This window comes from Taudactylus pleione, unplaced genomic scaffold, assembly GCF_031769625.1.
Source record: "Taudactylus pleione unplaced genomic scaffold, aTauple2 ptg001224l, whole genome shotgun sequence".
NCBI classification, from domain to species: domain Eukaryota; kingdom Metazoa; phylum Chordata; class Amphibia; order Anura; family Myobatrachidae; genus Taudactylus; species Taudactylus pleione.
Genome location: NW_028285624.1, coordinates 501978 through 525447, shown reverse-complemented (window position 1 = coordinate 525447; position 23470 = coordinate 501978). Strand labels below are relative to the sequence as shown.

The window sequence follows — 23470 nt, the reverse complement described above, 5'->3', positions numbered from 1 at the left end:
GCATTAATGGATAACAGGATTGATAGTAGACACAGCTCTAATTTAGGGGTCAATTCAATTAGACACGATATGCTGCACTTACGGAACTGCCGGACTCGTGGGATTTTTGTTTGCAGCCCCCTAGGGCTGCATACAAGGTTCCTTCAGTCTGGGGGGACATTGGGCCACGAAGGGGGCAAGTTCCGCTGCCATTGCCAGTGTTTCTACGCTGTTTCAATGGCAACTTGCCCCCCTTGTTCCTAATTAAATTGAGCCCTTAGAATCTGTGGATCTGAGTTACGTGCAGTTTCGCTTTATGGATGGATTTCACCCCAGGCATGCACTGGAACATGCATATACAGGGAGTTGTGACTGTGTGCTAAGTGTGTGACAGACAGCGGCTGCTCCAGAATTCAAATAGGGGAATCACACCAACTGCCACTCTAAACACTGCCAAACATCGCTGGCCCGGAGTAACTGGCAGTTGGTGTGGCTCCCCTGTTTGAATTTTGGACTGTCACACACGTAGCACACAGTTATTGCGGAGGAACTCCCCGTACAACTTTGACCAACTATGTCAATTCAGAGTTGTGAGCATTTCAGCCAAATCTCCATTTGCGTCTGAGTGGGTGTATGTGGGCATTAACTGGGTGTTTGTATGTAGAAGTGTTCCATGGGCGTGTCATAGGTGTGTAGACAGAATTGCCGGCTATTCATAGTTGTCCGTACGCAGAGAGCTGTCTGATTACAGATGGATCTGTTACACCTAGGATAGGTCTGGTGCACGTACGCACTGTTAGCAATGACGGCTACTTTCACAGGCAGATGTATAGGGACGGTGTGACTGCCATCTCTACATTTGGGAGGAGATCCATGTTTTTATTTCTGAGAATGGAATGCGCCACAGATGCGCCTAACTTGTGTGCATCTGTGAATCAACCATTTTGTAATTCGACTTAATAGTTTAATGAATTAGTCATATTAGAAATATACTATATTGCAGACTGCCAGAGTAAACAGTATTTTGGTAAAGAGCTAGTAAATCTTTAGTAAAGCTTTAGAACTTTGACAATTTTCCTGTTTGTCTTAAGACGCATACACATTACACACTAGACGATTTTTTGAAAGATATGAATGATAACGATATAGTTCAACGATATGTCGTTCATATCGTTCAGTGTGTATGCGGTGAATGACCAACGATGCACGTTTCCACAGGTAGTTAACAATGGCCCTCATTCAGAGCCGTACACTCTGAGCAGAGCGCACGCTCTGAATGAGGGCCGCCCTCCATAAAAATGGAGCGTCCTCCTGGACGCTCGTATAGCTGTGGGTCACCACCCACAGCCTATACGAGCGTGCAGTTTGATGGCCGCGATAGTGATGACCATCGCGACCATCGAAACTGCGAGCCGGAGCCTGCGGTTGAGGTTTTCAACCGCAAGCTCCGGAGTGATTTTGGCTCTATCAGAGCCAAAATCACTCCCACTGACATCACTAGTGATGTCAGTGGGCCGGCTTCTGACGGTAGGCGTTCCCTTAGGAACGCCCCCGTCAGGGAAGCACGCCCACCAAAGGGGGCATGCTGTCAATCAACATCGACAGCACGCCCCCTTTGATCAGACACAACGAGCGAAGGACTTTCCTTCGCTCGTCGCGTCTGGCGCATGCGCACGACGGAGCTCCCTCCGTCGTGCACATGCTCAGTGCAGAACATCGACCCACTTGCGAGTGGACAGCTGCTTGCGAGTGGGTCTGAATCAGGCCCTATGTTTGCTGTCGTGCAAACATACAGGCCAAGCTGACGATATTGTTAGAAAGTGCCTGTTCAGAGATGTTGCAGGATGACATCACTGGACAATATCGTTAACAATATCGTTCAGTGTGTACACTCAATATCTTTCACCAATATCTTTCAGCACATCGTCTAGTGCAGAGGTTCCCAAACGCGGTCCTCAAGGCCCACTAACAGTCCTGGTTTTAGTAATATCCTTGGTTGAGCACGGATGGATAAATCAAAATAACTGAGGTACTAATTAAGTCACATGTGCTCAAGTATGGTAATCCTTAAAACCTGGACTGTTAGTGTGCCTTGAGGACCGTGGTTGGGAACCCATGGTCTAGTGTGTATGCCCCTTTAGTGTATATTTATATAGAATCATTAAATCTGTGCAACTGTTATTTAAAGTTATCAAAAAAGTTCAAAATCAACAGAAAAATTGTTTTGTAAAAGTTCAATATTTTTTTTTTCATTACAGACCCACCTAGAATACTGGGTATCACCACTTCCTCATCTACAGGTAGGGTGATCATTTTATCTGCTATTGCTGTAACAGTTGTGTCAAGCTGTTGCTTCAGACAGTATAATAAAGTAGGAATTATAATCAGTCATCAGCATCAACATAACTAATTTATATATATTCAGCAACATTACATCAATAGTATACAGTAATACTGTATTATTTGATAAATCTCATCATTGTTTCTGTCTCCCAACCTCCGGACAGCTTATAATGGGCAGCTCAGACATCAGTGAAGACTGAGCTGCTGTTTTAAAAATACGTATTTTGGTGCTTTGGGCTCCCCTCATGCAGGCACTTGAATCAGGCTAACCATGAAAGTTTCTGTGCCCAAGGATCTTGTAACTTGGATCCTGGGCATGGTGTTACACAGATTTCCAAGTAATCCAGGTGAAGTCATGGTGACATCATTGGACCTTCCTTCAGGCTGGAGGCAACAATGACAGAATAAGGAAGAGTCAACTGAGCACCCCATATAGGTCCCTCGTAGAAGTGATCAGAGCATATCAAGTGATTAGTTGCTGCAGTGATAAAGGAGGCTATAGGTGTTGGTTCTTCATCTCCTGACAGTGATGTCAAAATATAAAAGTTTAAAAAATATTAAAAAGGGGATACAGCATTAAAGAAGGATCAATACATGGTCCCAATATCTAAAGTCTATTTCCTTACTCCTCAAAATGAGATTACCCATTCTGTGTTACTGCAACACTCCCGCATAGATGCATTAATGTCAGATAGAAGACATGTGATCCTACAAAACCGGTGTCATTGCCCAAATTATACACCTTCCACTATCCTTACCCTACTTACTTAGCTGTTGTACACAGGTACTTTGGGTCACTGTACAGTTGTGATAAACAATAAAAAAATATATATGTCACTTTGATGATCATGATGATGATATCAATGTAAACTTTGACGAAGGTGACAACTAAATCCCCCAAAAAATGAGTTATTTTTATTAAATGTGGTATTTATAATTTATAGAATACACATTTTGATTATATTATTCTGCAATACTAATACCATCATTTGTATAATACTAGTACAGCGGGATGCAGTCAAGATACCGGTGGCCGCTATCCCGCCCGCCGCTATCCCGACACACTAAAGATAGGTGACGAAATCCCGACACCTATCATTAGCCCCACTACTAAATCCCAACACCCGGCATACCGAACAAACGTAAGCCAGGTGTTTTAGGTTCTAGCCGCGGGGAGGAAGGGTTAGCTTTAGAGCCCCCTAAGGGGACTTGGGGTTAGGCACCCCCCCCGGGAGGGTTAGGGTAGGGACAGGGGGGGTTAGGGTTAGGCACCACTAGGGGGGGTTAGGTATAGGCACCCCCTGGAGAGGGTTAGGTTTAGGGTGTGGACAGGGGGGGTTAGGTTTAGGCACTGACGGGGGGAGGTTAAGGTTAGGCACTAGGGGGGGGAGGTTAGGGTTAGGCACTAGGGGGGGGAGGTTAGGGTTAGGCACCATTAAGGGAAGGTTAGGGTAAGGAGAGGGGAGGGTTAGGGTACTTACCTACTGCAGTCGGGATTTCGACCCGTCGAACTGCCGCTGTCGGTATTTGATACCGGTTCCAGTACAGCACCACGCTATTGTTCATATTGTATGTCTTAGTTAGACTCTGTATCTCTATATTTGGTCCTGTCCAAAAGAGTCAAAACAGCTCATTCCCAGTTATGAATATGCTCCCTTAATAACTGCTTCAAATTAGTTGACCTGTCAATTTCCGTTTGAATGAGAGATTTCTACTTATAAACCACTAATTTGATATTGGATGTTATACAGTATATTTAAATTTACTATTCAGTCAGAATGCATATACTGTACATCATGTATATACTTCATATAGTGGTGATGCATATTTATTGCATGTATAGTAAGTTTGACACTGGGAGTATTTTTATATTTTCTCCTGTTTGACATCTACATTGTTTGATAGCCAATCCTTTTTTCATTATTGTATATAATAAATTGAATTCATACATTATTTTGTGATTAATATTTCATAAGGGAGGTAATAGACAGTATTGACCAACCTATTAGGAAGAAAATTCTTCATTAATGTATTTTTCTGAATAATATAACATAATATATATTTTTTAACTAATAAGAGAGCCGTAAAAAGAGGTTATTCTCTTTTGGTTTTTTACTCTCTTGCAAAACTAGCCTCTGTTAAGTCCGATATGTAACCCTGGGGTGCACCACCAACCATTGACATTTTCATGTGATAAATAACAATTATTACAAGGGTTGAGTATGAAATAACGGCGGCTGAATAGGTTCAAATCCTGACAGCAGCATCCCGATGGATGAAGATCCCGACAGGGGTGGTAAGTATGATATCCCTACCCCTCTCCCCCCATAACCCTAACCTCCTTCCCCTAGTGCCTAACCCTAACCTCCTCCCGGGTGGTGCTAAATCCTAAACCCCCTTCCTGCACTCTAAACCCATCCCTCCCAGGGGGTTGCCTAACCGTAAACTTCCCCCCTGGTGGTGCCTAATCCCCCCTCCCCATAACCCTCCCCAGGTGGGGTGCTTAACCCTAATCTAAACTTAACCCCCCCCCCACCCAACGACTAAGACCTAAAAAACCCCACCTACCTTCGTTTGGGATGCCACCCAGGGCCGTAGCTAGGGTAGTGGGGCCCGGTGCCATCGCACAGGGCAGGGGGCGCTGTTTGGGTCTGTCAAATATCTGTTTATTATTATTCTTGCTTGTAACTTCCTCTTATTTCATCCCCAGCATCTCCTGGCCTCTCCTATCTCTTCCCTGGCCCTTCCCCATGAAGCCATGGCCCTTTTTTGGGTGCATTATGTCCCTTTGAAAAATGAGTGGCGCGCCAATGCTCTTTCTGGCACAGGGCACCAAAAAGTCTAGTTACGGCTCTGCTGCCACCTGTCGGGATTTCCGCACCGGGATAAATATAGTCGTCGGGATTTCAACGCCCATCTTTAGTCCCAGGCTTACGACAGCTGGCATTCCGATAAGAGCTATACTTTGCGGTCAGCGCTGCGTCCTGGACTTCCGCAGAGTGACGCGGCGGCCGCGGGGCATTTCCTTGGAGGGATCCGATCCCTCATACCAGCGTGATGCGGTAAAAGCCCATGGGCTTTGATAGGATAACGCCAGCATTACCCTCCGCAATGGAGCCCCAGCGGCAAGCCAATGATACATATGGAAAATGCGGCAAATCCCAGAAAACTGCATCTTCCATTTAGCACATCCCGGCCCATATACATATATATATATATATTTTTTTAAGCTAACAGAAAATGTATGATAACTTAAATAAAAATTGTACGTATTGTCAAGATGACCTCATAGAGGCAGTTGAGAGCGTAGGCGCACAGTGATGTCAGTTATGCCACAGAGTGCCCCATAAAGTCAGAGAGAAAGATACAGGGGCTCTGCACATAATTGTTTGGTCACTGGCCAGTATGCCGTCCCATGTTGGCAATTACTACGCTGACATCCATAATATCAACACCAGATTGTTACATGTTATGATGTAGACATGGTCAAAATGTCAGCATCTAACAAATCTAGAAAATGTCGACATGGACAAAATGTCAATATATGGCATGTCGACATAGTGAAGACAACACTATTAGAGGTTAAGATTAGGGTAAGGGTTAGGGTTACGAGTGGTCCGATACTGTAATCCCAAGTTCTTATAGGACCTTTGTTTTCCCTGCGGCTAGAGTCTTCAAAGAATTGTGGGCCCCATTCAGACCCGCTTGCTAGATGCATTCGCACGCAGCCGTCAGCTGCCAAAGTATGCAAATCCCGCAACATATGTTATTTTGAGTTGAACTTCAGTCTTCCCAATATATATATAAGATTGCATTAAAAAAACAGACAGACAATCTGAATTGCTAATCACATCTTTTTCATCAATGTGATTAAAAACACAGAAGAATCTCTGACCCTAAACTGCACAGTGGACAGTATCCCAGCCGCCGTTGTGAGGTGGACGAATGAAAAGGAAGATGAATTAGCCTCCAAATACGTAACTGGTGAAGGATTCGTGTGGTCACTGCTAAATGTAACATCCTCAGAGGCTGGTACTTACAGATGCACGGCATGGAACAGACATGGCTTCAGTGACAAACATAAAAAACTCAACAGCAGTCAAGGTACCATTTATATTATTACTAGTGTATGAAATACATGATGAAATTATTTGTTTAGTTAATTATGCATTCATTTTAACGTGACATATTTGTATTTTCCTGAATGCCATGATCATCTTTAACTTTTATGTTGACGCCAAACTAAATTTTATGGCACCAGCGTGCTCGGCTATTACATGATGAATCACACTGTGGGCAATGGGCCTCATTGGGACTCAAAGGCAAGTCCAAACGCGGGTATCTACAAACTGCGCATGCAGCGTAGAAAGTATACGCAGACTGAGCATCCGCCTTACGCACAGAGATCAGAAGAGCGCATAGATTGAGCCCTTCATTGAAGGATCTTTTTTTGTGTGAAGTGGGCGAATAGGTGGTTACCTGCGGACGCACAGAACATATCCGTCATGTGGGATTGTCGTTGGAGGGTTGTGTTTTAAGATTGCCAAGGCACACCTTCCAGCGATGCGGCATGCGCGACGTATGAAAAAACATACATATTGACTCCCACATAAAAAACACACACATTGGCCCAGAGCAGGTGCAAGGATTCTTGGCACTCTAGGCAAAACTTTGCTCTAGCGCCCCAACCTCCTCCCCCTACCTTCCCTTTCTTTCCTCCCCCTCAACTGCATGTTATACAGTACATTTACAGTATAGAATAGCAGGGGAAAAGCATGGGTGCAGCAACTGTCTATACAGTATAATCCACTTCTGCTGTCAGTACTAAGTAGCAAAAGGATGTCTGTTTCAGAGACTTCTTCATTTTTGTGCTGGCAAACTCAGTTACCTCAATGGTGCCCCTCAGGAGCCAGTGCCCTTAGGCGGCTGCATTGGCCTCTGCAGGAAAAAAATGCACATGCATTGGCCCCAGAGAAATAAAACACACATGCATTGGCCCCCACAGGAATAAAACGCACATACATTGGCCTCCGCAGGAATAAAATACACATACATTGGCCCCCACAGGAATAAAACGCACATACATTGGCCCTCACAGGATTAAAACGCACATACATTGGCCCTCACAGGAATAAGACACACATACATTGGCCTCCGCAGGAATAAAATACACATACATTGGCCCCCACAGGAATAAAACGCACATACATTGGCCTCCGCAGGAATAAAATATACATACATTGGCCCCCACAGGAATAAAACACACATACATTGGCCCCCACAGGAATAAAACACATATACATTGGCCCCCACAGGAATAAAACGCACATACATTGGCCCTCACAGGAATAAAACGCACATACATTGGCCCCCAGAGGAATAAAACGCACTACATTGGCCTCCACAGGAAAAAAACACACATACATTGGCCCCCACAGGAATAAAACGCACATACATTGACCTCCACAGGAATAAAACACACATACATTGGCCTCCACAGGAATAAAACACACATACATTGGCCCCCACAGGAATAAAACGCACAAACATTGGCCTCCACAGGAATAAAACACACATACATTGGCCCTCACAGGAATAAAACACACATACATTGGCCCTCACAGGAATAAAACGCACATACATTGGCCCCCATAGGAATAAAACGCACTACATTGGCCTCCACAGGAAAAAAACACACATACATTGGCCCCCACAGGAATAAAACGCACATACATTGGCCTCCACAGGAATAAAACACACATACATTGGCCTCCACAGGAATAAAACACACATACATTGGCCCTCACAGGAAAAAAACGCACATACATTGGCCTCCACAGGAATAAAACACACATACATTGGCTCCCACAGGAATAAAGCACCCCTACATTAGCTCCCACAGGAATAAAACACACATACATTGGCTCCCACAGGAATAAAATACACATACATTGGCTCCCACAGGAATAAAACACACTTACATTGGCTCCCACAGGAATAAAATACACATACATTGGCTCCCACAGGAATAAAACACACATACATTGGCTCCCACAGGAATAAAACACACATACATTGGCTCCCACAGGAATAAAACACACATACATTGGCCTCCACAAGAATAAAACACACATGCATTGGCTCCCACAGGAATAAAACACACATACATTGGCTCCCACAGGAATAAAACACACATACATTGGCCCCCACAGGAATAAAACACACTACATTGGCCTCCACAGGAATAGAACACACATACATTGGCCCTCACAGGAATAAAACACACATACATTGGCCCTCACAGGAATAAAACGCACATACATTGGCCCCCATAGGAATAAAACGCACTACATTGGCCTCCACAGGAAAAAAACACACATACATTGGCCCCCACAGGAATAAAACGCACATACATTGACCTCCACAGGAATAAAACACACATACATTGGCCTCCACAGGAATAAAACACACATACATTGGCCCCCACAGGAATAAAACGCACAAACATTGGCCTCCACAGGAATAAAACACACATACATTGGCCCTCACAGGAATAAAACACACATACATTGGCCCTCACAGGAATAACACGCACATACATTGGCCCCCATAGGAATAAAACGCACTACATTGGCCTCCACAGGAAAAAAACACACATACATTGGCCCCCACAGGAATAAAACGCACATACATTGGCCTCCACAGGAATAAAACACACATACATTGGCCTCCACAGGAATAAAACGCACATACATTGGCCCTCACAGGAAAAAAACGCACATACATTGGCCTCCACAGGAATAAAGCACACATACATTGGCTCCCACAGGAATAAAACACACATACATTGGCTCCCACAGGAATAAAACACACATACATTGGCTCCCACAGGAATAAAATACACATACATTGGCTCCCACAGGAATAAAACACACTTACATTGGCTCCCACAGGAATAAAATACACATGCATTGGCTCCCACAGGAATAAAACACACATACATTGGCTCCCACAGGAATAAAACACACATACATTGGCTCCCACAGGAATAAAACACACATACATTGGCCTCCACAGGAATAAAACACACATGCATTGGCTCCCACAGGAATAAAACACACATACATTGGCTCCCACAGGAATAAAACACACATACATTGGCCCCCACAGGAATAAAACACACTACATTGGCCTCCACAGGAATAGAACACACCACATTGGTCTCCACAGGAATAGAACACACATACATTGGCTCCCACAGGAATAAAACACACATACATTGGCCCCCACAGGAATAAAACACACTACATTGGCCTCCACAGGAATAGAACACACCACATTGGTCTCCACAGGAATAGAACGCACATAGATTGGCCCTCACAAAAATAAAACACACTAGGTTGGCCTACATAGGAAGAAAACGCACATACATTGGCCTCCACAGGAATAAAACACACATACATTGGCCTCCACAGGAATAAAACACACATACATTGGCCCTCACAGGAATAAAACACACATACATTGGTCTCCACAGGAATAAAACACACATACGTTGGCCTCCACAGGAAGAAAACGCACATACATTGGCCTCCACAGGAAGAAAACGCACATACATTGGCCTCCACAGGAAGAAAACGCACATACATTGGCCCCCACAGGAATAAAACACACATACATTGGCCTCCACAGGAATAATACACACATACATTGGCCTCCACAGGAATAAAATACACATATATTAGCCTCCACAAGAATAAAACACACAGGGGTAAAATTACTAAGAATTGAGTTTGGTCAAGTTTTTATTTTTTTAAACTTCTTTGCTTCACTGAAACTTAGGCAGCTGCATTGGCCTCCACAGGAATAAAATACACTATGTTAGCCCCCACAGGAATAAAACACACATACATAGGCCCCCACAAAAATAAAACACACTACATTGGCCTCCACAGTGATAAAACACACAAATTTGCCATTGCGATACCATATGCAGCCTGAGGTCTCATAGCGTGCCTTAGCTGTGTGTATGAGTCCGATAGAACTTGATTGTACCAATGTTTTCGCAGTCTTGATAACCATTACGGATGTGCGTGTATGGTAAAGGGGGCGTCTATATGTAGTGCTGCGGCAGCATTGCGATCGCAGTTGATTAGCTTACAATCGCACTGAACTGCGCACGGGCGTTTCCAGATAGGAGGGGACCCATGTGCAGTCTCTGACACCGGCCCCCTCCTCTATGTCCAGCAGCCGGCAGCGTACTGAGCTGTGCGTGGCCAGTGCCGGAGTTATAGACTCTGGGTACTAGAGTACGCCCAGAGACTACAGAGTATACGCAGGTCAGCAGGAAAATGGCCAGTGCGGCCATTTTCCCTTTACTGCGCATGCGCAAACGTCGGGAAACTGGCTGCGGTGGCCATTTTACAGTCGTTTTTACAGCGCCGGACTCCCGTGCCGACGTGGGACTCCGGAGAGGTAAGTAATACTATGGGTGCAGGGTGTGCGGTGCGGGGTCCCCCTGGCCCCAGGGGCCCGTGTTCCCCGCACACCCTGCACCCATTATAGATACGCCCCTGGAACTGCGTGCGTACACTATATTTTACGATCCGTAGTGAATCAGGCCCTTTGTTTTAAGTAACATTTCTATTAATGTAGTATGTATATGTAAGCCTGAAGGAATGCTGGCAAGGTTAAGTTCTGTTACTAATATTGAATAAATTATTTATAATATGATGTAATATTAACATTTATATTTTGACAGGTACATTTAACACACACAATGACTCTATACCTCCCGCCACCAATGGTATGTTTATTATACTTCTCATGAATGTTTTGTATATGTTGTTTATCACCACTATTTACTGGAGTATTAATAATATAAAAAAAAAATTAACAATAATTATAAAATGAACGTTTAATATTAGTTTTGCCTGAGAATGGTAAATTGATTTAAATAGTTTATTCAGTTTATTCCACTGTAATTATGAAATGATCTCTGATGTGAAATAAAGACTCGGCCACTTTATCACAACAGTTTACACTGAATAATCTGATATGCCGATGTGTATACAGTCTCACAATTAGGCGCTTACAGTAAGGTATATACCCTTTAAGGAACATTAGTCCATTATATTGTTTCATCTTTGTATTTTGTTGATTTAGAACTTATTTCACCTGTATTGCAGGGTTAGTTTCCTTGTATGTATAGTAGTGGATTTTTCTATCCAATTTTCTTTTTGACAGATAACAACGTCCCCATTGATTTCCTTACCATGCTCCTTAGATAAAGGTTTAATATCTCCTTAAACAATATTATTGCTATGATTATCATTTGAGTTGTGATATACTTTGATTGCACACAATGTGATTCTGCTTTGATTGTACATTTGATTTCCATTTGATTCATCATCTGATTAAGATATGTGTAACACTTGATTTGTTATTGTAATAAGAAGCTATTAACTGGTAAGGCTCCCAATATGCTTTTAGTTCAAAGGAACCATCTGAATATTTTGCTAGGGGGTAATATATATATATATATGTAAAATCTTCACACTATTCACAAGATATACGTATATGATGCCGGCGGTCGCTATGCCGACTGCCGGCATCTCCACTACAAAATCCAGGCGAGGGTTAATTAACCTACGCCGGGAGTCCGGCGCCTGGCATCCAGATCGAAGGGATGTCGAGGCACTGAGCGCGGACAGTCGCCAGAGGGGGAGGGTTAGGTTTAGGGTTCCGGGGGGGACTTAGGGTTAGGCACCCCCCCCCGGTGGTTAGGTTTAGGCTAGGGGGAGGGAGGGTTAGGGTTAGGCACCCCCAGGGGAAAAGTTAGGGTTAGGCACCCCACGGGGGACTTAGGTTTAGACGGCGGGGAAAGGGGGGGTTAGGTTTAGGCACAGGGGGGGCAGGTTAGGGTTAGGCACCCTAAATGAGGGTTAGGGGATAGATTAGGTTAGGAAATACTTACCTTTCGGACAATCGGGATTTCCTTCCACGTCGGGCTGGAGCTGACGGGATTTGAACTGCCGGCCGTGCGGCCAGCGGTGTAACATACCGATTCCAATCACACAGCATCAATGCATGAAGTCCTGCTGTGTAGACTATACTTCAGTTTAAGGTCAGTTGTATAACTCTTCTCAGGCCATCAACGTCAATATGTTAGAACTCTGTTTGTTTTAAATTGTCCACTGGCAGTATGCTTCCCTGCCGCTATGGGTCATCAGGCCTCATAATATGTGAGCTGCAATTCTTGTTCCTGCCAAAGGGTCTCCTCTTCTGACTTTGTTCTCTGGCCAGGAGTCAGAATTAATTATTCAGTCAGTACCATCATGAACAACACCTGACACCTGCCTAATATTCTGCTGGGTCCCAGTACTCATTACTGGGTCATTAATGTTTCCTGTACCGGACTTGAGTTATTCTGATGTTACTGTGACTGTTTAGACCTTGCTTTTGTTTCCAGCCTGCCACTGAGCCTTCCAGTTATAGCCATTTTCGACCAAAAACCCGGCTCTGACCTGGGTTTTCAGACATGGTTCCAACCCAGGTCAGACTCCATTTACACTGCATCTTCGATCCAGGTTATTCCTGGATCAGCCCCATTCACACTGAACCCGGGTCTACCCTCCTTAACTTGTGAGGTCATAAAAAGAGGGAGGTGACTGCTCCACAGCCACCAATCAGCTCATTTTAGGCATGACCCGGGTCGGATAACCTGAGTCGTGAGATGCCATTTACACTGCACCATTACACAGGTCCAACCTGAGTCCAACCCTGGAAGCTACCCAGGTTGGATTCCTAGATCACTTGACCCGGGTTATTTTTCAGGGGCCCTTTTGCACTGAGCCGCTACCCGGGAATACCCAGCAATAACCTGGGTTCTTGCAGTAGTGGAAAAGAGGTATAAGTAGGATTACTTTGTTTCCTGTCACAGCCCTCTGTCTGAATTCTGGACTTGTCTATTTACACCCTGCCCCTGTTCTGTGCCAGGAACTTGGCTATATTCACCTGCTTAGGAAAGATTCCTGGACTGCACACCCTGAATATATATAATGGGTGGTGCTACCTGTTGAGACTTCTTGCAGGCACAGGAACAGACAAATCACAGGTGTACAACTCCAAATTACTGATTATATATAAATATATTATGCAATAAAATTTTGCAATCAATAGAGGTTTTAAACCTCTATTGATTGCAAAATGTTATTGCATAATGTATTTATATATAATCAGTAATTTGGAGTTGTGCACCTGTGATTTATCTCCGTTCACTTTATCTCCATCCAAGGCTTAGTAAATAGACCCCTAAGCCCTCACGGTAGATCCGCTTTCTAATCTGACTGTGCTCATTTAACAATCAATCATTTAACATTAATAAAAATGACTCTAGCTCAGTCCCACCGCACGTTTCGTTATTGTGTAGCCTTAACATAACTACACTCTTTGTTTGCAAATGTATACAGTGTAACTAATCCAGAAATCAAATGGTTTTAAAAATGTAAACCTAACGTAAGGGGTGGAGCCTTCTTGGGATATTCCCAGTACCCCGGCGGGCCAGTCCAATACTGTTTATCTCAAAAGTGTCAACAACAATGCACACATAAAATAGGTAAACAAAGTAAAGGTAGACAAAGTAATAAATAAAGACATGAAAACAAAGTAGTGATAACAAGACATCTATAGGATAATATGACTGTCTATTTAAACATTAGTTAGTACCTGTTATGTTGCATTACATGGAATGGAATTATATTGTTTTCTGGTAGGAAAACTAGAGTCCTAAAAGGTGTATATGAAATTGCCCTAAATGAGTGTTACTGTATGTCAATACCAGAAGCGAAGTATGACTATAAGACCATTTAGACCAACTAATTGAGGTCTTCTCCTATATTGGCGCCTTAATCTTAAAGTTTATCATACATTCCAGTACTCAGATGCCCCCAAGACTTCCTACTCCATATAGTAGAGACTTATCACTAATTAGGTATTGCTGTTTATAAATGACCAGGACACTTGAAATGGGTCTTAGGATGTTATCAATTAAACAGATCCAGTATAGGAAAGGTGAATGATACAATAATGTAAAGATACAGTAGCTAGAGCAGCAATATCTTGCAGAAGTATTCACACTGACATGCGGCATACGGGGTTAGCACTAAAAGATCACTTGATGGGTCCTGGCAGGTATAATGGCGCACTCTTCGGTGGTTAAGGCTGCCTGATAGTTAATCAATAGTCCTTATAGTCCAATGTCAAAAGAATGTAATGTGTCTGCCCTGTTTTCTGCGAGTAGCAAGGCAAGAGACTGAGGGCCTGACTCAGAGCCGGACGCTCTTGAAGAGCGCTCGCTCCGAATCATGGCATTTTCTTTATTTTTTTTGTTGCGGCCTCCTGGCTGCTCGCTAAGCTGTGGGTGACAACCCACAGCTTTTGTGATGGTCGCGACCATCGGGGATTGCGACGAGACCCTTGTGGTAGGGTCTCGTCCGTCGCAAGCCCCAGGGAGCTTCCTGCTCTAACATCACAGTGCCTCCCACAAACGGCAGGCGTTCCTTCGGGAACGCCTCTGTTTGTGTAGCCACCCCCCTCCCCACCTACAAAACGGGGCGAGCTGTTGCCCCTTTTGTAGTGAGCCCCGGAGAATTTCTCTCGCTCGCCTCGGGGCTTGTGCATGCATGTGGCGTGCGCCGCACGTGCCCAGTACCCCACCATCGACCCGCTTGCGAGTGCTATGCGCTCGCGAGCGGGTCTGAATCAGGCCCTGAGTCCACGGATGCAGTTTCCTGGCCTTGCAAGCTTGGCCAGCCTAAGTAAGCTGAGGTGTATTCAGCTGACCGGTGGCCTGGCGCTGTCCACCATTGCGACCAATGGTTGCAATGGTGATCCCAGCCTGCGACTTCGGTCACAGTACTGGGATCACAAATGCAGGAGGGGGTGTCATACACCTCCTGCTGCATTTGCATATTAGCAAGGACGGAATTGCAAAGCTGCCTGCGTACTAAGCTGAGTTCTCCACAATATTATCAACATTGTTAAGTATTGGAGTCAATAAGCTTTATGGTGTCATTTGTTATCTTTATTTTGCAGGCACTACGACCACAATTCGTGATATAATGATCGGAATGATATGCGGAATCGGGATTGTCCTTGCTATACTTCTAGTGTCAAAATTATTTGCAAAGTAAGAATTCCTATGCACTTGTACACATGTACACACAGGGTCTGATTCAGGACGGAATTGCAAAGCAGCTTGTAACTCCGTCCTTGCAAATATGGTAATGCTGCACAAGGCGTCACACCTCCTGCTGCAATACTTATCCGAGCTGCGTTTTACACCTTCCCTCCCCTCCAATGACGGCAACACACCTCCGTTCCGGAAAACAGTGGCCAGCGCCGTCATCTCCCGCCCACAATCGGCAGCAGAACGTCAATCACTAGCATGCACTGCTGGATCAGGCCCATAGTCTTATTACGTTATATATGAAATTACTATACAGCAACTTCTAGTACATGGATTGGAAAAATGTTCAGATACAGAGGTGTGCGCTATTGTAGGCGTGACAGAACGTCTGTCGCAAGTAAGCCGCCAGAGCCATTACCACTGCATGCAAATTCGCATTTGCAAGCTCAGACTCGCCCCCAAAACAGTCTCAACACGCCTGCGTTTGCCTCACCCACCCCCCTGTAACCTCCCACAAACGCCCTCTGACTGTCAATCATACAGCGCCCAAGTCCTCACTGCGACCGCCGTCGGTAATGTAACTTGGCGCCTGCGCAGTACAAATAAATATGCTCACAGCCGCCAATATGACTATTCACTATAGGCCTGATTCAGAGACAGACGGTAAAGGCACAGAAGCTGCATCTGCGGACACACTGACGGTATCCCAGATTACAGTCCGGCGTCCGAGGGCGCAGTATCGGATCACCATCACGGCCATCGGTCACAGCATCAACTATCTGAGTGAGTCTAAGGCTACTCAAAATGGCCGCCTCATCTCCGCTACCAGGGCCAGTAACGGCTTCGGCACACCTCTAAAGTAGGGCCGGCACGCCCCGTTTTTAAGAATGCAGCCCATCACCGCCCCAACCCCGCCTTCAAATGGGCGCAGCCTGTCAACCTGGCTGTGGCATCCAGGGCACGGCGACAAGAGCCGCAGCGCTATCACTGGGCATGAGCAATGCAGCCCCCGGCACATGCCCAGTTTTAAAAGAAAAAATGGGCAGCTGCGTAAATATCGCCCTAGTAACCCCTTATGTTATTTATGATTTTAGTAAGACACGTTACGTGGGTAGCCAATTTACATATAGCACACACACGTCCCCATATATTTTAGAGATGTCTTTCATTGTTACCTAATGTGCTCCTGAAGTTCCTTACTTACTAAGCATTACAGCATCTGCGCTAATGAACCAAAATTAAGGGGAAAAAAACCAACCCTCTCACATTGTCTCCACTCTCACCCTATTACATTTGGCCCCATGTAGCAGACTGCAAGTTTCCCTTAATTTTGGTTCATTAGCGCAGATGCTGTAATGCCTAGTAAGTAAGGAACTTCAGGGGCACATTAGATAACAAAGAAAGACACCACTAAAATATATGGGGACGTGGGTGTAGTAGGTAATACCGCCGGCGGTTCAAATCCCGACAGCGGAAGCCCGGCAGAGGTGAAAATCCCGATCGCTAATAAGGTAAGTATAGCTAACCCTATTTTTCCCCCTAACCCTCCCTTAGGGGTGCCTAACCCTAACCTCCCCCTCAAGTGCCTAAACCTAACCCCCCCCTCTTCCCCACAGCCTAACCCTAAGTCTTCCGCGGGGGTGCCTAACCCTAACCTCCCCCCGGGTGTGCCTAACCCTAACCCCCCCTCTTCCCCACAGCCTAACCCTAAGTCTCCCGCGGGAGTGCCTAACCTTCCCCTGGGTGTGCCTAACCCTAACCCCCCCTTCTCCTAGCCTAACCCTAAGTTCCCCCGGGAGCCCTAAAACTTAACCCACCCCCCCCGCGGAGGTAAGCTGGATGTCGGGCCCCCAGCGTAGGTCTAATGATACACGTCGGGTATTCAACGCCTGTCAATAGCACCTTGCTGGGATTTGACAGTCGGGAAGCCCATGGCGTCTGTATTATTGGCTAATGGGAAATTAGAAGAAATATACTCTCTTTAATTGATCATTGATATGTTCTAATGCACCTTCCCTGCTATCGGTAGGAAGCAGAAACCACAACACGATCCCAGAGTGGAACAAGTAACAGATGATCCCAGCGAGTTGTACATGAATGTCAGGAACATACCGGAAAGGTCTGAGGTGAGTGCGGTTGATGGAATCTCTAGCGTCCACCATCGCTCACACTTCTATGTGAAATTCTAAAGCTAAAAACCTTTTGGGGAAAGTAATCCAACAATTTGAGATTAAAACCAAATGCTGTACCTGCTTCTACAGAGGTGCAGTTGTCGTGTCGACATTCAAAATGCTGACATTAAAATGTTAACAGGGATGTCGACATCTACAGAATATTGATATGTGAAGTGATGACATTCTGCAGAAAGTCAGCATTAGGGATAAATATCAATATGCTGAGTGTGTGGACGTGCCGCATTTATCATTACAGCCATATTCCTATCAAGGACTCATTATAACAATGTTCTTGTGGCCCAAATACTACTACAAATAATATTATACAATAGAGTCTGGGGTTATCAGTCACAGTAAATGTTTCCGGTGGGACCAGGTACTTTCTGCTGACAGGGTTTTAATAACGCTCCCAATGATGCGACATTTACACAGTGATTCCAACCAAATTATAAATAAAATAAGTATACTGTATGCAGGTCTCCGGGATTACGGCGTCCATAACGCGTTCCAGGGACAGCTGTACTGCGCATGCACGAATCACCGGGGAAATGACCGCTGTGATTTCTGCAGCACTAAAGTCAGTGGCGGGCCAACGGAGAGGTAAGTATGTTTAATTGGGTGCAGGGTGTGCGGTGTGTGGGCCCCCCTGGACTCAGGGGCCCGTGTGCATCGCACACCATTATAAATACGCCCCTGGTTGCATGCAATCTCTGGGAACAGGGAGCATCTCTGCCGGGAGGTCACGCCGCATGCCGTCTCTCAGGTAAGTCAGTGGCAGAGCAATAGGCTTTGGGGGTAGGAGGGCGGTAGGCTTAGGGGGAAAGGGGGGGCTCCGTGTGGCTTGAAGGGGGCCCCCACAATTTAGTTTCCCTGGGGCCCCCACCAGCCTTAATCTGGCCCTGCCAGTCCTGCATGTTAGCAGGCTGTGCCCCCAAGCCGCAGCATGACTGACAGCTGGCCAGGCTGTTTACGCTTCGGCTTACGGAACTTGGCCAAAGCAGCAACCAAGGGCCGCAACGGTGATTGGAGACAGTGGAACTCATTCAGAGCCGCTCGCAAAATGCGAGCGCTCGCTCTGAATGAGGGCAGCTGCTTCTCTGTAAAGAGCCGGCCTCCTGGCCGCTTGCTAAGCTGTGGGTTGATGGTCGCGATGGTCAAGACCATCACGACCATCGGGGCTTGCGAGGATACCCTTGCGGTAGGGTTCCGTCTACCGCAAGCCCCAGGCAGCTTCCTGCTCTAACAGAGCAGGTAGCTCCCTACTGACATCACTGGTGATGTCAGTAGGACCGCCTACAAACGGCAGGCGTTCCTTCAGGAACGCCTCCGTTTGTCTGGCCACCCCCACCACCATGCCTACAAAATGGGGCGAGCTGTCGATCAACATCGACAGCCGTCACTTCTCTCGCTCCGGGGCTTGCGCACGCGGCGCGTGCGCAGTGCCCCACCATCGACCCGCTTGCGAGTGGGTCTGAAGGAGGCCCAGTGTCTGCAGAAGCTGCTCTCGGATCACACAGCTGCATGCAGGTGGTGTCTAATTCCTACAGACACCTCCATTATAGTTGGACGGTATCGCACAGCCCCCTCCTTGAGGCTGTCCAATAGCCTCTGCATCTCAATCAGACCCATAATCACAGACATAGAAAAGGCACATACAGCGTAAACACAACGTCCAAACACAGATATAATGACGAGTCCCAAACTTTACTAACAGACAGCAGGAGGCAGTTTTGCCTCAATTATAGGTATAGGGCAATAGTATAATTTCACTGCTTATATAACGAGATCAGTAACAAGATGACCTTATTGTAAACCACTTGTCTGTTTGGTCACATAGTGACCAGACAGTTGTCTTTGTTCTTCTCGCTATACACACTTATCTGTCTACGTGCCCTTAAATGTATACAACCCTGTAGAGGACATTTAATCGATGTTAGTGAATTTCTTGTTTATTATCTTTCTGCATAGGAGATAAATGACACCAGCACACAAGTGGATTCAAGGAACAAGACAGCCGTGGAAGAGGAGCTGCATTACTCCACCATAAACTTCCCCGCTGCTCCCTCCAGGATCCCCTCCAGCCACGCAGACACGGACTACGCAGTGATAAAGCTAAGATAACGCCACAAATCCGCCACTCACATGATGTGGAGTTGAATGGTCTTCCTGTCTGCGGAGCGTACCTTGTGCGCTTTTGCAGTGCCCACGTGCCAAGGCTGAGCGCACTCATACACATTTTGAGTGCATTGACATTAACAACCAAAGAGGCGTAACTGGACTGTAACGGGGGCGCTTTCGCGCCAGCAAAGCTATGTGCATATTCTCCGTGCGCAGTTTGACAGCAAGATACGCCCAGTTTCCATTCAACAGTAGATCAGACCCGTAATCCCGCCATAGTCACTTACTAAGCATTGCTTCATTATTCCTGATCCCGATAGACAGCCACAACTAAACGGCAGCCACTGCCAAATGCCCGGCGGGACTTAGATTATCCGCCATGGGTAGAGATTTCCAGACGTTCCTTAATTTAGAGTCTTATTCACATCGTAGCTGCATACAAAGTCGCTTACAGTGTCCTAGGCACTTAGGATTAGTGTTTTTGTCACAAAGGAATTGGTTTGAAGTCACAGATTAAGCATAATGATGCACGGGCGCGGGTCATAGCCTGCGAGATGCGGACAGCAGGCAGATTTCAGTGATGTAGCCTGTACATTTAAAGCGACAATTTGTTTTAAGGCAAAAACCAACCTGGCTTTGTCTAAAACAAATTGCTGCTTTAAGTCTAGTGGCTACATCGCCAATATCTTTAAGCCAGCATCGCGCGGGCCAGAATGGGGATTTTTGAGTTTCAAGGTTCCTTTGTTACCAGCAATAAACGCTTAGACGCAATTCTCAGCTGCAAGATGTCCCTTGAAACTAATGTCAAATACTGTATCAGCACCATTTTCTTATTATGTTTATTATTTTTCCGTTAAGTGTGTATATAATAGTCTATGGGCACGATTCTAATCAAGGCGATGTGAGTAGCGCCGGGAGTGAGCTCCCCGGAGTTATTCAATACACCGCGCTGCCAAGTCCGACTAAGGATTTCTTCTCGCATCCCTCCGGGGATGAGAGCAGAAATCCGACAAAAGTCCCTTCTCGTTCTGCCCTTCGGGCCGGGAAAACAGCCTCGTGCCGGGAAGTTAGTTTGGGGAATGCCCGTTATCGCGCCTAAACACCCTGTTTAAGGTGCGAGAACGAGCCTTCCCCGACCTAACATCACGATGAATTGAATAGCTCCGGGAGCTATCTCCTGGCGCTATTCACATCACGCTCAATTGATTCGTGCCCTATCACTGCTAAGCTGTCAAGGCAGAGGGCCGAATGTAATAGGGTGAGAGTTTAGAAAATGTGAGGGTTTAGCAGTGATCTCTCACATTGGTCGAGTTTTATCTTCAAAATGGGAAAACATCTGGATGAGAGTTTAAATCGGGAGAGTTTTTTGAGTCTAAAACCATGCGAGCTTCCATGTTCTTGGACTCTGTTACATTTGGCGAGTTTAAAAGGTGTGAGAGAGTTTACTGCTAAACTCTCACATTTTCTAAACTATCACTAATACATTTGGCTCAGAGCACAGTTGTTTCTCTATGTAGTGATAATATAATGACCATACTTGAAAAAGTCTCTAGGTAAAGAGGGATGAAACGCGTTGACAAGTGGGGTTATCTCCTTGATTGTAGCAGCAAACAGCCGATTGGACTCTTATCACTATTCTGCGCCAAACCATAGATATCCGGAGCAACAATCACCGCTCTCCTCTGTATTAGCGTTCGGACACACAAGAGAAAATCGGCCACACACTGTAGTAAGGACAACCGGCTCCCTTAGCCGCAATTTAATGATACTCACCGGCTACCGAAAATCTATATGAGACAGGCGCGATATGGACATAACCGGGACCTAATAGCACCGCCAGGAGAAGCGAGAGATGCGTGCTGCTGACCATGGTTGTGATCTAGCGTGACCGGCCTGCAGCTTGCCTACGGGAACCACCGGGACTTACCAGGAGAGGTGAGCGACGTGTGCTCTCAGTCGCAGGTAACTCTAATCACAACCGGCTTTGGCTCCATATATTTACGGGGACCATCGGGGATTAGAGCCGGCACTGATAATACAAATTGTGAGTCTTTCCATTAGTATCTGTGCTGGGACACCAACGCAGACACAAAGACATTTCCAATTGTTTATACTTAACGCGCTGCTACAAAATAACTTTTATTCAACCATACTCGCCTAAATTTTATGGACAGCTGTCTGGTTTATGTTTTTATTATTTACCAAGTTATTATTAATTATTCAATATTTAGGCTATTGCATTTTTTATTGAGCAGCATAGTTATCCTTCATGATTAGGGGGTCTATTTACTAAGCAGTGTTAGGAGACAGAGTGAAAAGTGATAAGGTGCCAGCCAATCAGCTTCCAACTGTCATTTTTCAAACACAACCTGTGAGATGACAGTTGGGAGCTGATTGGCTGGTACGTTATCACTTTTCACTCTGTCCCCTAATACTGCATAGTAAATAGACCCCTTGATTATGTATCTGTTTTGTATGTGAGAGGTACTGATTATATCAGATTTCTACAGTGTGTTACTCTATTGTGTCAATTTATGATTTCCTAATTATATAAAGCATATTTTAGACAAGTGTATCATCTGTCATATCTTTATTAGGCTAAAACCAATCGCTGTGTCATTTTATTGTTTTTTATTGTGCATTTTTGAAGTATGACACTTGGCTTCTCACACATGCTGCTAGTTTGTTAAGTGCCTTCTAATAAGTATAATCAATTAAATAGCGCCGGTAGTTTTCCTACCATTTGTTGTAGTAAATGACCATACTTGCATTGGACTTGGGGCGGTTGTAAAGATGCAATTTGTGCCACTAGGGCCCTGCTCTCTGTTGCACAAGGCTGCAGTTTGCGTTATCCTGCAGCGGGGGCAATTCAATGATGTGACTCGCTTCTTGAAGGTCCCAGTCTGCCCACTTCATTAGGGAGGTGCCAGGGGAGCCACATACTCTTCCAGGAGTCTATTACGCACAATTCAGGAGCCTCCTAGATACTACAGGAGAATAGGCACACATGATTCAGTCAAGAGAAATCGTGTGTCTGGACTTAGAGCACAGAGCATTTACATAAAGGTTATAGAAAACAATTCATTTTCAACTGCTTAAGGAATTCCTTTAAAAATAACTGTCCACTCTCCCCCTTTACTAATTACAACATAAATGTTGTAGTCTGGTTCCTAGTGGGTGGAGTTAGTAATGAAAGTGGGTGGAGTTAGTAGTAAAAGTGGGTGGGTCAGGTAGGAGAATCTGCTGGAAAAGTTCTAAGTGACATGACGTCACTGATTTACCAAGTGTTGCAGAGTTCCCCACCTGAGAGTTTATAGATGATAAAAAGCTGCACAGACATATAATAACATATCCTCATATATCCAGGGTCCTGCACCATGGCAGTATGTGTAACACTGCACATATGCACATACACTTGTTAGGGAGCTGAGAGAAAACTGTGTAACCTGTAGGAGGCTCCGGGCAGCTCAGCAATTACTGTTGCAGCACAGAAGCAGTTTTAAAAATGTTGTTCTTCCTAAGAAATCAGAGAATATATAACATTGTAGTATCTGTATTGGGCATTGGGCCTGATTCACAGATGGGGGGTATCCAATTAGGCGCGATCGGCAATAACGGAGATTTTTTTCGCCGGTTATCCCCATTTTTCGATGATGTTTATTTTCAC

General features: G+C 45.3%; 1 protein-coding gene across 1 annotated transcript in view; it reads left to right on the top strand.

The window, feature by feature from the left end:
• LOC148451003 (sialic acid-binding Ig-like lectin 16) overlaps positions 1–22088 on the top strand; it is a 104714-nt gene extending 82626 nt beyond the window's left edge. The window contains exons 11-16 of the mRNA XM_088462396.1: positions 2238–2279; positions 6205–6426; positions 11084–11128; positions 15418–15511; positions 17541–17637; positions 19654–22088. Coding sequence (XP_088318522.1) covers positions 2238–2279; positions 6205–6426; positions 11084–11128; positions 15418–15511; positions 17541–17637; positions 19654–19806 — 653 coding nt within the window. The 3' untranslated portion in view covers positions 19807–22088. The remainder of the gene's footprint in view (positions 1–2237; positions 2280–6204; positions 6427–11083; positions 11129–15417; positions 15512–17540; positions 17638–19653) is intronic.
• Positions 22089–23470: the final 1382 nt, after the last annotated feature.